Below are 13,948 nucleotides of genomic sequence, written 5' to 3'. Positions count from 1 at the left end.
GATAGTTATTGCTCAAACCCGAAGCCCGTGAACGCTGCAGTGCCCCAAGGCTGTGTGCTATCTCCTATACTATTGCTCCTACTCTGGTCACCTCCAACATACATTGCTATGCAGAGAACGGTACTGGTGATGCCGTATACACGGGCCATGCAGGTCTGTCTCGGGAAATCGTCGACAAGTGCTGAAAGAAACTTGTGTCTCCGATCGAGTCCTCTCAATTGAAAGCTAAATATGTTTTTATGAAAAATTGCTGATTTACTTTGTGCGGGCGTTTAATTTATTTTAAGCTCCTTACCTTTTGAAAACTAATTGAACGCAGATCACGGTCACTATCGATTATCATTTAAAAGTAAAATTGTGATACGTGAGTGCACCTATGAAGTGCTGTTCATCTCGTCGCTACCCGGTACTAATTACAGGTACCCAACCTGTAATTAACTGATTGAATATTAATCTGGCTCTGCATTATCAATCGGAGTTGTGCTCACAGTTCGTATATTTACGCTATTTTTTGCTTGACATTTTAAATTTTTTTATTATGTTAGTACTAATGTATAAATACGATGGATGTTTTTTTTTAAATATATTCACTCAATTTTATTTACGTATACATTGCTAATATTATTGTGAGCACCGGGGATTTAATATTTTTTAGGCCATAAGTCTAACCCTAGAACATATTTATTATATTTAGAGCTGATCAATTTTAATATTACAAGTAGTTAGTCAAGGAGGATAAACGAACAATCCGACGAACAACTACTAAGGTATAATCAGTATTAGGTGACCAGTACCCTCGATAGTCATCCTATTCCATCAAATAATTATGCGATGTCTGGAAGCGAGTGTGCGACATGGGCGTTGAGGTGAAAGCGCAAACCTGGTCTTTTGGGGGTTAATCTAAACAAGATTCAAAGTCAAATAAACTTTATTAAATTAAGCATAAAATAGGCGCCTTTGAATAGTCACTATAAATATTTCTTTGAAATGACTAAATTCACTATAATATGTTCGGAAAAGGAAGTTGAGCTCGTGAGCAAAACATGCAAGAAACTCCACGGCCACTGTTTTCAATCAAATAGAGTATTTTACAATGTAAAAGTAAGAGTATTTTACAGTCATATACATAACAAATTATTTGGTAAGATGCCTCTATATATGAGTCGTGTTTAAATAATATAAATTATTTCATAAAAAGTAATAAAGATTAAACTGTATAAATATAAAATATCGTATATTAGATGTATCAACCATGCTAGCTTGAATTCATTGTTTGTGTAGTGATGCTTCGGGAACATGATTTCAATGATTCATCTGGTCAAGTCGTCTGGATATGTTGGTCATGGCGAAGCTTGTTGATCTTCGAGGTAAATATTAACTCTTGCTAGCAGTAAGCAGTAGCCGGAAAATGTGTCAACAGTAATAAGAACTGAACGCCTTGCACGCTTGAGTGTTGACATAGATTCGTTTGCAACTGTGACAATTCAGCGAGCGATGCGTGGCGGGTCTTATCCGTGGTCGCAGATCGCTCATATATATTTCAACACACGATGATGTCTCTCTGGTGCCGCTTATAAATCTGGAGGTGTGCTTATATTTCTACCATTCAGCACAATAACAAGAACCTTAATCGGGGATCGGTACTCCCGTTGGTTGCAGTCAGTAGCTGGTTGTGTCAGAGATTGTCTTATAGTGTGTGTATTACCTTTATCCACATATGCACACACTCATCTCTCAAACTAGTATATAAGCTATTGAATACTCTTAAAAAAATAGCTTATAATCGCAGTCAGACTTATAATTATTTGAATACCCGAACCTCCAACTTCGAATGGCGACCCTGCCAGTGCTGCCTGTCGACGGCGCTGCGCAGTTGGTACACATAAATTATTGTCTAAAACATACATATAAATATATATATATAAATTAGATAAAAAAATAATTAAAGTTTAAATTAAATTCTTCACTATATACTTAATTTCAAACCAAAATTAAAAATAATATAAAATGAGGAGTTCAAACTAAAAAATGAAATAAAAGTGAGAAGTGTTTGTTAGCTTTTGCTGTACTGCTGCTGAGGAGATACAAAAGCACAAGCACTTACTTGTAAGGAAAACTACCAACTACCTACGGAAACTTGGAACCCCAGAGTTAGAATGATAAAAGAACACGTCCTATCCGTAGCCGCTGACATGTCGCAGTATTCTGAGTCAGGTGTTCTGAGGAAGCTTGTCAAAGATGACAAGCATTCATTCAAGTTAACTCAAAGAAGAAAAAATTAAGCCTGAGGCTTATCCTCAGCACTACTTTGCAAATTTACTGATACCAGTGGAAGACTTCTTTGAACAGGTTGCCGGCAAGATTATGGGTACCACAACGGCGCCTATTTCTGCTGTCAAGCAATAATGTGTAAACATTACTGTGCTTCGGTCTGAAGGGCGCGCTAGCTAGTGAAATTACTGGGCAAATGGCAACATCTTATGTCTCAAGGTGACAAATACACTTATTGTAGTGCCGCTAAGAATATTTTGGGTTTTTCAAGAATCCTGAGTGGCACTGCATTGTAATGGGCATGGCGTATCAATTACCGCTGAACTTCCTGCTCGTCTGGTCCCTTATTTTCATTAAAAAAAAAAACATTTAAGTACCAAAATATTTGTATATCACAACATCTTTTATTGATTCAAGTTTTCTTGTTATTAGCAATGGCTCGGCGCGGGCGTGACCGGTACAGGTAGATTAAATAGGCACCGTAAAGTATATCCTGTCATATCTGAGTAATACTTTCTGTGAACTAAACTAACACTCGTTATCAACAGAGCTATCTAGAGATAAAAAGCAGCCGCACCGCCAGCGGCCTGCACGCATTGTGTACGAGGTACCAGCGTCAGTTCAGTTTCACGTCAGTGATCAGTCGCTAGTCAACATTTGGAAGGTGTGAGCGACAAAGTATTTTGTGGTGTTACAAAAGAAATCAAGATGGGTTGCGGTGAATTTTTGGTTAAATACATATTATTCTTTGCGAATCTATTCTTTGCTGTAAGTACAAACATTCGATTGATATCTTTAAGCGTATATATACAGCCTGTATTTATTTAATTCTGTTGATGCACTAGTTTATTGCTTTAAACAGAGAATTGTCTTCTAGTTAGCACAGTAAGTGTTACTGATAATATCTTTATAAAACAAGACAGCCTGAACATTTGACGACTCGGATCTAAATTTAATTTATTTTTTATTCTTTTCAGGGTTCCACTGGTAACAAGGGACCTTAATTTTTATATCCGTTTCCATGTGTTGTTTATCCATCCCGAGCTATACTTAGTACTACTAGGAATAGATAACTCTAATTATAAATATAATGATAATGCAACATTCCCTACTATAACATAGGAATAATTTTAGTTGCTCAGTTACCCTGTGTACTGTAGCACAATAGGGCGTTGTTCGATAGGTCTTTAATATTGCCGGTTGGTTAAAAGTAACCGTTTGCGGGTGATGTTAAATTGAAATTTCAAATATCAAAATATAATACGTAGAGAAAATGGTAATAAATAGAAATGAGACATACCTACTTCACGGTTGTTCTAGTTGGGTTCCATAGTAGGTACGTCGGAGAGATCGGACCCAAGTATTCTTCGATATAGTCTTAACATTATTGTTCTCTAGTGACTAACTCCGCAAATATCCATTTCATAGTAAAATTAATGATAAGCATGAACCAGCACTTAGTGATACAATCAATTTCATACTTAGGTACATTTTATCGTTTGAATGAATAATCAAATTTCGACTGAAAGTTATGTTTCAAGGGATATCTTGCTTGCCTTCGATGCGATAAAGCTTACAATTGTTTATACAGATACAGAACTAGATAAGCAATACATAAGATACATTCAGACTGGGACGCGTACGTCCAATTACAAAAACTTAAATTGTCCTTATTATTATATGAAAGGGTTGCTGCACATACTATAATAAATTGCATCAAGCACATTAAAATATCATTCGAACTTGCTATAAATAAAAAATATTTGATTTTCGTGTCACAGTCGTATCTCGATCGAACGACTTATCTGCATATCACTCGATTCACGGACCAATTGGAACGCCCGATATCCACTTGGCTCACACAAGTTTTCCATTCAAATGATTACTCATAACCTGATCTATAAATTAACTAGGTTGTAACTTAAGACAATATAAGTTTACTGCCCAGACAAATCTATGAGTATTACCATCACCAGAACCGCTTTGATCTGTAAAGAAAACTCAAATAATGATACAACTTGCCTGCGTGGCAACAGCTAATGTAGAGTGAGGCTTGTCATTTGTAATAGAGGCGAGAAAACCTAAAGCAGTAGATACATATTAAACCGGATATCAATGATGATATACATGAGCCTGATAGCTTTGATTTAGCATAAATGTCGTGTTTGGTGAACACGTTTGCCTCAACAAATCAACGAGCAAATCACACACAACCTCTAAAACAATAAATTCTACTGAAGTGTGAGGTCTAATGGGCACAGCCACATTCAGCGGTCATACACCAAGTCCTTTTCACACGGAACATTTATATCTTATCTGCACATTTAGGTTACTGATAATGGCAATCAATAAGTATGCATGTGGTTGATAGTGTGCATATTTATAAATTCTAAGCATTAACAATATAATCTGCCTCAGATTTTGCATTATAGAATAATAAGGTTACAATGATGGCATCATCGACAATAATAGTAATTTTTTTTTTTTAATATCAGGTCCTTGCATATAAAAAGGCATTTTACATGGAACAACAAATTATGAAAAAAGGATATTAAATATTTGCTCAATTAATAGTGGATATTGACATAAGTAATTAATTTAACGAGCTGATTTCTTCAGCGCTGGTTACATGGTTATATATATATTTTGGAGAATACGATCTCAACTCTTTTAAGTAAAAAATATACGAATCAAGATCTGAGCAATTAAGCAACTGCTCGTTGTAAACATTTGGAAAAACGCGTTTTTCTGGCGATGACACTTATCCAAATTGGTTATTCGCTCTTAACATCCTATGTGTGGTAAAATTCGTAAAAATCATTAGAGACAATTTTGAGATACACAAAACATAGAAACAGAAATAAGTATAGAGGTTGCTAGAATTGCTAGATTCGATATAAGTAATTTCGAGAGCCTAAGACTCCGCCTATTTCATATTAATATGTAATTTACTTATTAGTTAGAAGTTATTGATGTATATTGTAACGTTCATAATTTGATTACATCTTTGAATTTAATTATAAAAAATCACTGTAAAGTACAGTTTCAATTATTTGATGTTTTTTGAATATATATACTATCTATAATACTATGACGAAGACAATGACTTTCCAACGAGGTAAAGTTCCTAAATCCCATCACGTGATGTTATACCAGAAACTTACTGAATCTTATTTTATAGAAACTTGACTGTTATTCCAGCTGGCTGGCATCGCCCTCATCGGTCTCGGCGTGGCAGTCCAGCTCCAGGTGTCGGAGGTAGTAAATGTCATCGAGGGTAATTTCCAAGTGGCTCCCATCACAGCCATGGTGGTGGGAAGCATCGTCTTCATAATAGCGTTCTTCGGCTGCTGCGGCGCCATCCGGGAGAGTAACTGCATGTTGGTCACTGTGAGTATCTTTGCTAAGATAAGTAATAGTGGGACACAAAACAAATATAACTTTATAATAAAACATAACTTCCAATATGATATCTTATATATAAAATTCTCGTGTCACAATGTTCGTTACCGTACGACCTCCGAAACGGCTTGACCGATTCTCATGAAATTTTGTGAGCATATTGAGTAGGTCTGAGAATCGGCCAACATCTATTTTTCATCCCCCTAAATGTTAAGGGTGGTCCACACGATTTTTTTTTTAATTTTTTTTACATTTTTTTTTAAATTTGTTAGATAAGTCAGCATTAAAAAATACATACAACTTTAAATTTTCACCCATCTACGATCAACAGTTACTTTTGTATCGCGATTTTAATATCGGCAATACAACGTTTGCTGGGTCAGCTAGTAATATTATAAATTTTAATTAATTATTTAACTAGCAGCGAAACCTGGCGTTGCTCGGGTGAAATTACATCGCATGTTTAATTATTATTTTCAGTTGCACGCATTTAGGAACTTTCTAGATCATTCCAGAAAGTCTTAGAACTTTCTAGATCATTCACGAGATATTCAGAATTTTACAGAAGTTTATATTAGTTAGACAAGGACAGATGTATATAATTTCACATTTTTGCCACCCACAACCTCTAGCTATCCCGACCAAACTCCCTTATGCACGCCAGGGGACCGAGGGGTATTTGCCACCCCAACGGGAATTTGAGGGAAGTTGCGGATGATAGAGAAAACCGTGGAAATACGTACGAACATTAGCATTTTATTTTATATATTAAGTTGATTTGATTATTTAGTTGATTTCATTATAAAGGTACCTGTTTGATAAAATAATCATCCTCAAACCTTTAAGGCAATATGCTAGTAATATCACTTGTGGTACTCGCCCACCACACTTTATTTACTAAGCTACAACAATTCTTACTTGTTTCTATATAAATCCCACTGGTTGTGGCAGGGAATATGTATGTAATATAAGATATTGACTTTCGATTTGAAGGTAAATTATGATGTTTCAGTATTCACTGTTCATGATCATATTGATGCTGATCAAAGTGACGCTGGCCGTTCTTATCTTCGTGAACCTGAGCGACTACACGGAGGGAATCTCACAATGGTTGACAAACGCCTTCAACAAGGACAGAACTGCGTTCCAGGAGATTGAGAGAACAGTAAGTGACAAACGATTTCAATTAGGTACTCGTTTAATTTTATAGAGAGGAAATATCGCGCTTGGTAGATATTATCATAATTATATATACCTACATGTATAATATCTGGAGGATTTGCCTCTTTTCTCGATATTATTTTAGACATCTACCGCTTTTTCGTTAACTTATCGCTTCTAGATGTCCCGCGATCTGCTTGGAATAGATAGTGTACAGTCAGCAAAACAAAATATATATACGACATAAAAGTAGTCCCCGTTGCCCGTTCGGTCTTCGTTCGAAGATATGAGATGTAAGATTTCGTAGAAAAATCAAGAATTATTCTGAACACCTAATGTTTGGTAACACCATAAAACACCATAATAATCATAAACACGTGAACTTTATAATAGCTTTTATTTTATTTTGTAGCTTTAACAGGATGTTGGGAGAAAAAAATAAATATCTTAAAGTGTTGTGGATGAATTCAACACAATAATTATTATAGGTGCTTTTGAAGATATATACCTATCAGTACTTTAAGAGGTAATTAGCTGACTTGCTACTATATTCTCGTATATCATATTATGAGGTACATAAATATATAAATTGACAGTTATTTCTTTGTTAACATGAAAGTAAAATTTTTATGCTGCTCGAAAAACAAATATTTAAACTCTTACCAAAGCAGATGACCTAATATTATGTGGAAAACAAATTTGTAACTTGAATATTTTGATGAGGGCTACGCAGGGCCTATCGTAATTGCGATCTTTGGGATAGACCTTTGTCCAGCAATGGAAGGTTCTGACTTGGCATCAATGATGATATTTCTGAAACCTCAAAGCTACCAGTTGGTCGACATCTTATAAAGTACACACCGAGTTTAACATCCAAAAATGTCAATTCGTTCATAATTATTTATTTGTGTAATGAACTTCTCTCAGAAAACATAACTGGGTATTTAAATAATCTTTAAAAGCAAACATTCAAAAATAAGTCAGAAATAGATATTTTAAATTTAATGCAATTAGTTGCTTATTATGTTGATAATATATTAAATACAAAACGTTAGCGCTAAATAACTTTCACAGATAATTAAATTGATGCTAATTTCTAGATCAATGTTTAGTACCTACCTAGCTGTTTTGTACACAGATAAGTTTCGAGTTTCTTTTGGACGACATATCATACACAAATAGATATCATAAAACATAAAAAACATACACAACATATTATCTGCACAATATGGAAAGCACTTCCATAAACTTGCATACACTTATCTAAATATCCTCTCGTCACCAGTTCAAGTGCTGCGGACCCCAGGGTGCCATGTCCTACTTGAACGTAGTCCTGCCCGAGACATGCTGCGAGGGCTCGCCCTGCACCGTGCTCAACGCCTATCCCAGCTGTTCCAGCACGGTCGAAGACTTCTTCCAGACCTTTGGCGTCGCGATCGGATCCGTTGCCATCGTGGTTGCTGCATTGGAGGTATACGAGCCATAGCTTGAGCCAGTAGTTTATTGTGATTGCTCGAACATGATTTTAATAATATTTTGGCATTTGATAGCTCAATTTTAAGGGGAGGTATTAAGAGCGGCTATTGGAAAGAGATTTGAGACAGTCTATAGTATAGACTGTCTCAGCTCTTACTAATATTATAAACCTAAAGAATTTGATTTTTTTAAATGTCCAAATTTTTGTTATTACGTATCTGATTTTAATAATTCAAGCCTACACTGGTGTGATAGTTAGTGATACGTTTATTAAATGTTCTACGATATAAATTGATCAACAAAGACCAGAGCCGCCGCCTTTCGACAGTCGCCGGTTCGATCCCGGCCTGCCATCTATAGCCAACTCGCACTGGGTGTACATGGGGTTGAGTCCGACGTCCAACGTCCAAAGAAGGGGCAGTAGATGTAATTTTATTTATTTTTTCTCAAATATTTATAGCAATGACAGATGAAACAATCAGATGTCGTACCTGATGTGAAGCAGCATCATCTACTCATAACAGTGTCAATATGGTCGCAACTGTAAAGCAACACAAATCGACTTATGGAGTAGCGTCACATGAGTAAAGAAATTGACTCATGTATGGTACCGTGTAAGGTAGCTACGACTGTCCTCCTGAATATTGAGTATTGGTTTGTGGTACGTGTTATTACATTGGCGCTCACTCAGTGGGAGGCTCATTTGCACAGGATGCCGGCTAGATTATGGATACTGCAACAGCGCCTATTTCTGCCGTGAAGCAGTAATGTTTGTATTCGAAACTTTGTTTCGGTCTGAAGGGCACCGTAGCTAGATAAATTACTGGGCTAACGAGACATAACATCGTATGTCTCAAGGTGACGAGCGGAATAATTGTAGTGTCACTCAGAATTTTTGGGTTTTTCAAGAATCCTGATCGGCACTGTATTGTTATGGGCAGGGCGTATCAATTACCATCAACTGAACGTCCTGCTCGTCTCATCCCTTATTGTCATCTCGAGGCGAACAATGCACGTAAAGACCATACAGTTATATCTACTTTCTTGTGAAATACTGAAACTCAAAAGAGTGACAGGGGTATTTCTTAAAAGGCATAAAAGGCATTTATTCTTTATATAATTCTTTTTTATGTCATCTATCTATCATCTCTGGTCTGGCGCACCCCAGTATCAGCTAGATCCATTTGACCGCGTGCAACGCAGAGCAGCTCGAATTGTCGGGGACCCAGTGCTCTGTGAACGGCTGGATCACTTGGCGTTGCGTAGAGACGTCGCGTCATTGTGTGTCTTCTACCGCATTTATCACGGGGAGTGTTCCGAAGAGCTGTTTAACCTGATTCCTGCCGCCGAATTCCACCTTCGCACGACAAGCCACAAGTTAGGATATCATCCCCACCATCTGGATGTGTGGCGGTCCTCCACAGTGCGGTTTTCAAGGAGCTTTCTTCCTCGTACTACAAAGCTGTGGAATGAGCTTCCTTGTGCGGTGTTTCCGGGACGATACGACATGGGTACCTTCAAAAAAAGCGCGTACACCTTCCTTAAAGGCCGGCAACGCTCCTGTGATTCCTCTGGTGTTGCAAGAGAATGTGGGCGGCAGTGATCACTTAACACCAGGTGACACGTACGCTCGTTTGTCCTCCTATTCCATAGTAAACAATATAAAAAATCTATAATATACTTGATACTACTTCCGCTTCGGGAATAAATGGCGCTCTGAGAGAGAGGGCGCAAGAATTTCTCCCAGCATTCTTTTTTGCGCTCTTTTTAATAAAATATACACTATTGTACTGTCATTGCTATTGCTATAAAATAATCATAATCTTAATCTAGTCCCAAGCTGTCCGATCACTTAAATATTCAGGTGTGGAGTAGTAAAATTTACAGACAGAGTCCTTTTTTAATAAAACATTTAAATTAATTTATAGATAATGCCTGAACAGTGCCTGGGACTTTATTATAAAAGTGTATACATGTACCCTTAAAGCTATTATGTATCTTATGAAGCCTACTAGAATTAGTTACCAGCAATCCCTTATTTCTAGTCTTATAATACTGAAAATCAATAATAAGAGCAAAATGGTGACTATTTTTGTGAACACATATTAAATTTTCATAAATACATTTACTATTTAATGTACAATGAACAGTCATAATATCTTGTCCTTTCTTGCCGCTACACATTGTCTTTACTTTGGCTCCGTATCGATAAATAATTTTTAAGTCACAGGCACTCTGACCATAATCTGAAGGGCGCCGTAGCTAGTGAAATTTACTGGGAAAATGAGACTTAAGATCTTATGTCTCAAGATTCTTCTGCATTTAATGACCTCACTATGCGACCACGTCACATTATCTAGATGATCTCAAACATCGTGGTATAGACACCGCACCTCATAATGTTTGTTTTGTTTTTTATATTCCAGTTGGTTGCCGTCGTGTTTGCTCTGTGTCTCGCCAATCACGCCCGGAACGAGGGCAGGAGGTCAAGATATTAGCTGTTAATTTGATTCTAAGTTAATATTAATAACATTTAGTATATATGTACACTTATTTTAATGAATTGAGAGACACATATACCGAGTCGTTATAAATGTAATCGGTTTACAGTGTTGGTGATAATTAAATATATGACGAGAGATAGCTAAAACAGTATCATTAGGTTTATATTCTTTCAACAATAACAAGAAAAAGAAATTCAAGAAATTGCGTTAATTAATAATTATAAATGTGTGTGAGGGGAACCCGAACAATTAAATGATAAAACCACTGACCTATATGAATGCCACTGGACAGGCTGTTCCATATGTTTGACAGCAATTGTGCCTATTTGAAGCGCCACTTGCGAACGTCCAGAGAACTAATTTTGTCGTATAATATAAGCTGCCAAAGAACGTACAATACTCTCAACTATTTTTGCATTTTGAATTCATTTCGTTCGTTTTTCGTGTTATTTATACTTCAAAAATCAACGTTATAAAGGACACATTTTTTTTGTAAATAGTTTCCCACCATCTATCAATATTTGCTGAGGTTGTCATCACTAGTTTTAGTACCGCAGACTCTTGCCACATGGCCAACAGCGCTAAAATGGCGAATATCAAACAGGCACAAAAGCACTTTGACAGCCGCCAGTCCAGAGGTATATGGTAGAGGTCAGTGGAAAAAACATATTAAGTAATTTTGGATAATTCAGAGCAGCGTTTGTAATTTAACAGTAACTGTTGATTATTATTGAAGAAAATGCCTCATAACACTAATAAACACAACCTTATAACACATAATAATATGATGTTTTGTGAATATTACAATTTTAATGAGTAGGTACGGCAAATCAACCGTTACTCTAGTTTATTCTTACTAATGAAAGTGTTTAAAAGTAAAACTTCTACAAAATATACATTATTGGTGTCGGTTAAGATTATAATATATAAAACCCTAAATATTCGTAATCTTTTATTCATTGATTATTTTTGTTGTACCGATTATCGGATAGATTCCGCCTGCTTTAGAGGATCGTGTTTTCTTTGAACAATTTAAAAATATTTTTGAAACCTTTGGAGTGATTTTGCTTCCTTATCAAAAAACCAAAGACTAAAAAAAAAACACAAATTCACTCCTTTTTAGTCATAAGAATGAAAAAGAATACTTTGGTACTTAATTGTAATTTTTTAAAGTGTCTTTTAAATAAAGCATGAATTAATAAAGTCTGAATTTTAATATATTATGTACTAATGTTTGATTTGTAGAAAAATCCACACACTCATATATATATTAATGTGTTAGCATGCACTTTGCATGTATGTATAAAATTTGAGAAATTCCCTTATTTGTTTCCGAATGAGTGAAATTGCGTTTTTAATGTTTTATCAGAATGTATCCCTTTTAATTTTATTTAATGATTTATGAGTTTCTATGGAAATGTTAGTCTAGATGAAATGGAATTTTTCGTTCATTCTAAGTTATCTACCAATATCCTATACCTAAATATCGCAATTTTTTTATAGAATGGAAAATATTATATACAAAACAAATAGTTAAACAAGTCAAGTACCTTCATTTCATACATACATGCATATATTTTTATTACTTACTAACTTCGTCCGTGTACACTCATGAATAAGCACTTATAAATATCTTTATTTTTTTAAACTTTATAATAAATGATGACATCGCCATATTTTATCAATTTAGATAAAAATAATTTGATAGATTGTCAACAACTGTAAGTAATCTACCAACTAAAGTTACTTAAAATTAAGTTTATTTTTTACCTCCTGAGAAAGTTAGAAAGATATAAAAATTCTAATTAGTTATTCATTTTTAAACTGTTATTTTTATTTAATTTCTGAACGACGGGGGACACATCAAAGGAAAATCAAAATCGTTGTTTTTATTTGTTATGTTATGTTTAATTCATTTAAATAATCTTAGTTACTATACAAAGTTTAAAATTATATGTATTTAAAGTATTTTTAAATCTCATTTAATATTTATGTTTTGGAGACAATTTTTGTGATTTTAGAGAGATTTTTGGCGAGATATAAAGCTGAACTTTAACATTTATTTTAAAAATATCTTATCATACATAACAAAATTAAATAAAAAAAGTAGATAGGAATTAATTGATCTAATCTTCTTCTTGTTTTAAGAATAGATTTAAAAAATGCTGTCTAATAAAGTTGAACGTTAGCCAGCTTAGGTTAAATTACCTTTAATTACGGGACAGTATTGGAAGATAAATGTCAAAATAACTGTCAGAATAAAAATAACATACAGCAAATAAGTTTTTTTTTATGAAAATAAGGTACGAGATGAGCAGGACATTCAGCTGATGGTAATTGATACGCCCTGCCCATTACAATACAGTCAAGATTCTTGCAAAACCCCGAATATTCTGAGCGGCACTACAATTACAAGCGGCAATAAATGATAAACAATATGGTTTCCAAAAGGGTCGAAATACCTCTCAGCTGTTATCAACCTTTGTCAATGAGGTCAACCAGCAACTGAACAACCGTTACCAGGTGCTGGTTGTTTTTGTTGACTTCACTAAAGCATTTGATACACTACGATATCACACGCTATTTTCAAAGCTCAGCCAGGCTGGTATACAGGGGCCTTTGCTGGAGTGGTTCCGCGACTATCACAGCAACCGAAACACCGTCGTGCGCATTAATGGCCAAGACAGTGATCAAATACCTACGCTGAGAGGCACCACACAGGGCGCGATATTGGGCCCTACCGAATATTTAACTTACGTCAACGAAATGTGTAACATATTTACGAGGGGCTCTGTATACCAATTTGCCGATGACACATGCTTAGTGACGCACGGTAGAAACATCAAAGAGGCACAAGAGATTATGCAAAACAATTTTGACATTCTATGCAAATGAGCCCATGACATGGGCTTAGTTATTAATGTAAGCAAAACAAAACTTTTACATATGCGCTCCCCATATTCAAAAAGTGCCAATCCTACAATTATTGCTCATACGCACACATGTTTGCACGGCGAGCCCGTGCCGGAGCCGTGCGCGTGCGGCCCGCTGCAGCTCGTGGACAAGCACACCTACCTTGGCCTTGTTATTGATGAAAATATAAACTGGAAGCCCCATATTGAGTACGTATGTAA

At 35.6% G+C, this 13,948-nt stretch overlaps 1 protein-coding gene across 1 annotated transcript; it reads left to right on the top strand.

Annotated features, from left to right (window-relative positions):
• Positions 1-2,862: 2,862 nt before the first annotated feature.
• LOC126966756 (23 kDa integral membrane protein-like) lies at positions 2,863-12,017 on the top strand. The gene is made up of 5 exons (XM_050811037.1): positions 2,863-3,039; positions 5,473-5,661; positions 6,686-6,838; positions 8,120-8,305; positions 10,737-12,017. Exons 1-5 carry the CDS (start codon positions 2,980-2,982, stop codon positions 10,806-10,808), a joined length of 660 nt encoding a protein of 219 aa, XP_050666994.1. The 5' UTR covers positions 2,863-2,979; the 3' UTR covers positions 10,809-12,017.
• Positions 12,018-13,948: the final 1,931 nt, after the last annotated feature.

This window comes from Leptidea sinapis, chromosome 11 (genome assembly GCF_905404315.1).
Source record: "Leptidea sinapis chromosome 11, ilLepSina1.1, whole genome shotgun sequence".
NCBI classification, from domain to species: domain Eukaryota; kingdom Metazoa; phylum Arthropoda; class Insecta; order Lepidoptera; family Pieridae; genus Leptidea; species Leptidea sinapis.
Note: the sequence above shows the minus strand (reverse complement) of the source record. Positions and strands in the feature narration are given on the sequence as shown.

Excerpts from the sequence above, each read along its gene's own strand:
- LOC126966756 (XM_050811037.1), top strand. The coding sequence starts at position 2,980 with ATGGGTTGCGGTGAATTTTTGGTTAAATACATATTATTCTTTGCGAAT. Across the intron at positions 6,839-8,119 it reads TCCAGGAGATTGAGAGAACA|TTCAAGTGCTGCGGACCCCA; the intron begins GTAAGTGACAAA and ends TCTCGTCACCAG. Across the intron at positions 8,306-10,736 it reads TCGTGGTTGCTGCATTGGAG|TTGGTTGCCGTCGTGTTTGC; the intron begins GTATACGAGCCA and ends TTTATATTCCAG.